General features: G+C 50.3%; 1 protein-coding gene across 1 annotated transcript in view; it reads left to right on the top strand.

Annotated features, from left to right (window-relative positions):
• The window catches only part of sptlc1 (serine palmitoyltransferase, long chain base subunit 1), a 20331-nt gene that overhangs the window by 7940 nt on the left and 9891 nt on the right, over window positions 1–2500 (top strand). Inside the window, exons 8-10 of the mRNA XM_061263565.1 lie at window positions 451–540; window positions 880–987; window positions 2276–2371. Of these exons, the coding sequence (XP_061119549.1) occupies window positions 451–540; window positions 880–987; window positions 2276–2371 (294 nt within the window). The remainder of the gene's footprint in view (window positions 1–450; window positions 541–879; window positions 988–2275; window positions 2372–2500) is intronic.

The raw sequence follows: 2500 nt of genomic DNA, 5'->3' as shown, positions 1-2500 counted from the left end.
TGCACGTAACCTGCCTTGGTCTCAGACCAGAACAAACGGTTCTCTTCAAACTCTTAATGATGTGCAAAGGGTTGTGTGGAATCTGTGCCTGTCCCTCTGGTGGCTGTGGAGAGTCTGTGCTGTCCCTCTGGTGGCTGTGGAGAGTCTGTGCTGTCCCTCTGGTGGCTGTGGAGAGTCTGTGCTGTCCCTCTGGTGGCTGTGGAGAGTCTGTGCTGTCCCTCTGGTGCTGTGGAGAGTGTGTGCTCTCCCTCTGGTGGCTGTGGAGAGTGTGTGCTGTCCCTCTGGTGCTGTGGAGAGTCTGTGCTGTCCCTCTGGTGGCTGTGGAGAGTCTGTGCTGTCCCTCTGGAGCTGTGGAGAGTCTGTGCTGTCCCTCTGGTGGCTGTGGAGAGTCTGTGGCGATGGTGGGATGATCTGGAGCTGTGTGATTAGCTGGTGTTCCGTCTGTTGTAGAATCCGCGGAAAGCGCGCGTGACCCGGAGGTTCATCGTGGTGGAGGGGCTGTACATCAACACGGGAGACGTGTGCCCGCTCCCCGACCTGGTGAGGCTCTTCAGTCAAGAAAACATACAACTGATTTCTGTCCATACATGTAACACTCCTTTGGTTAAGTATAGAATGCTAAAACGCTGACTGATTCTTTTAATACTTTTTTGAAGTTGTTTGACTCCGATATTGAAGTTGTGTGACTCATTTCTCACCATTTGAATCACTGATTCACCTTGTCCACTATATTTTTAATGTTTTTTTGGTTTTTTGTTTAAAAAAAAAAAAAAAAAAAAAAAAATCCTGTCACATTCCTTGCATTCTCAGAATAACGGCATTGTTCTTGTTGAAAAAACCCCTTCCCCACCCCCCCCCCCACCTGTCCCGTGTCCCCAGGTGAAGTTGAAGTACAGGTACAAGGTGCGGATCTTTCTGGAAGAGAGCATGTCCTTCGGCGTTCTGGGAGACCACGGACGCGGTGTCACGGAACACTTTGGAGTCGACGTGCGTACAGCCTCTCCGCCCAGGGTTCAGTCTGCCCTGGGGCTAACGCGTAACTGTGTTTTATTCAAATACTTACATTAGTTATTTAGCTGACACTTTCATCCAAAGCCACTTAAGAGTTGATTAGACTAAAGCAGTGGCCAATCCCTCCTGGAGCAACGTGGGGTTTAGAGCCTTGCTTAACCACTGGGGCTTGAACCACCAACCCAGTCATGTACCTTAGTCACTAGGCTACAGGCTGCCCCAGTCATGTACCTTAGCCACTAGGATACAGGCTGCCCCAGTCATGTACCTTAGCCACTAGGCTACAGGCTGCCCCCGTCATGTACCTTAGCCACTAGGCTACAGGCTGCCCCAGTCATGTACCTTAGCCACTAGGATACAGGCTGCCCCAGTCATGTACCTTAGCCACTAGGCTACAGGCTGCCCCCGTCATGTACCTTAGCCACTAGGCTACAGGCTGCCCCAGTCATGTACCTTAGCCACTAGGCTACAGGCTGCCCCAGTCATGTACCTTAGCCACTAGGCTACAGGCTGCCCCAGTCATGTACCTTAGCCACTAGGCTACAGGCTGCCCCAGTCATGTACCTTAGCCACTAGGCTACAGGCTGCCCCAGTCATGTACCTTAGCCACTAGGCTACAGGCTGCCCCAGTCATGTACCTTAGCCGCTAGGCTACTGGCTGCCCCAGTCATGTACCTTAGCCACGAGGTTATGCTGATGGAAGTATGGACAGTTATGTTTAACTTGTCTCCAAACCCTGGAGCAGAAACAGAGAACATGCATTTGTGTTGATTGTCGAAGAGGAGCACTGCTGGCTTTCATACCTGCTGTGTGTTGTATTGTATTGTTGTACTCGGGGTATTCTAGCTGCCAACTGTGGTATGCTAGTTTGTAAGTTGATGTATTCTTCAAGGGTTCCAATTGTATCTGTATGTTTACACTAGGACTCGGAACCGTACTGTCCTCTCAGGTCCTCTTAGCACTTGTTCTTGTGTTTGATCTGCACTTCGTTGTACGTCGCTCTGGATAAGAGCGTCAGCTGAATGCCATGTAATGTAATGTGTGTGTGTGTGTGTAATGTAATGTAATGTAATGTAATGGTGCATTCCAGTCATCAAAGAGGACAAGAAGGCGGGGTTTGCGCTATTTTATTTGATAGTTTGAATCGAAAGAGGGAGAGTTACGTCTTGTGACCCAGCTGTGTTCACGCGCCTGCCTGTCTCAGGCGGGAGCAGTAAAACACGCTCGCAGGGCAGGTTTGATTGGCCGTTTCTGTGCGTCTCAGATCAATGACATCGACCTGATCAGCGCTAACATGGAGAACGCTGTGGCCTCTGTGGGCGGCTTCTGCTGCGGCCGGTCCTTCGTCATCGACCATCAGGTACTTCCACCGCGCGCTTCATACTCAGTAAATATAGGGCTGGTTTCACAGACACACATTAAGCTTAGTCAAGGACAAAATAGAGTTTTGTATGGAGGATCCCCATTCAAAATGTCATTTGGTCGAGGA

This window comes from Conger conger, chromosome 12, assembly GCF_963514075.1.
Source record: "Conger conger chromosome 12, fConCon1.1, whole genome shotgun sequence".
Lineage (NCBI taxonomy): Eukaryota > Metazoa > Chordata > Actinopteri > Anguilliformes > Congridae > Conger > Conger conger.
Note: the sequence above shows the minus strand (reverse complement) of the source record. Positions and strands in the feature narration are given on the sequence as shown.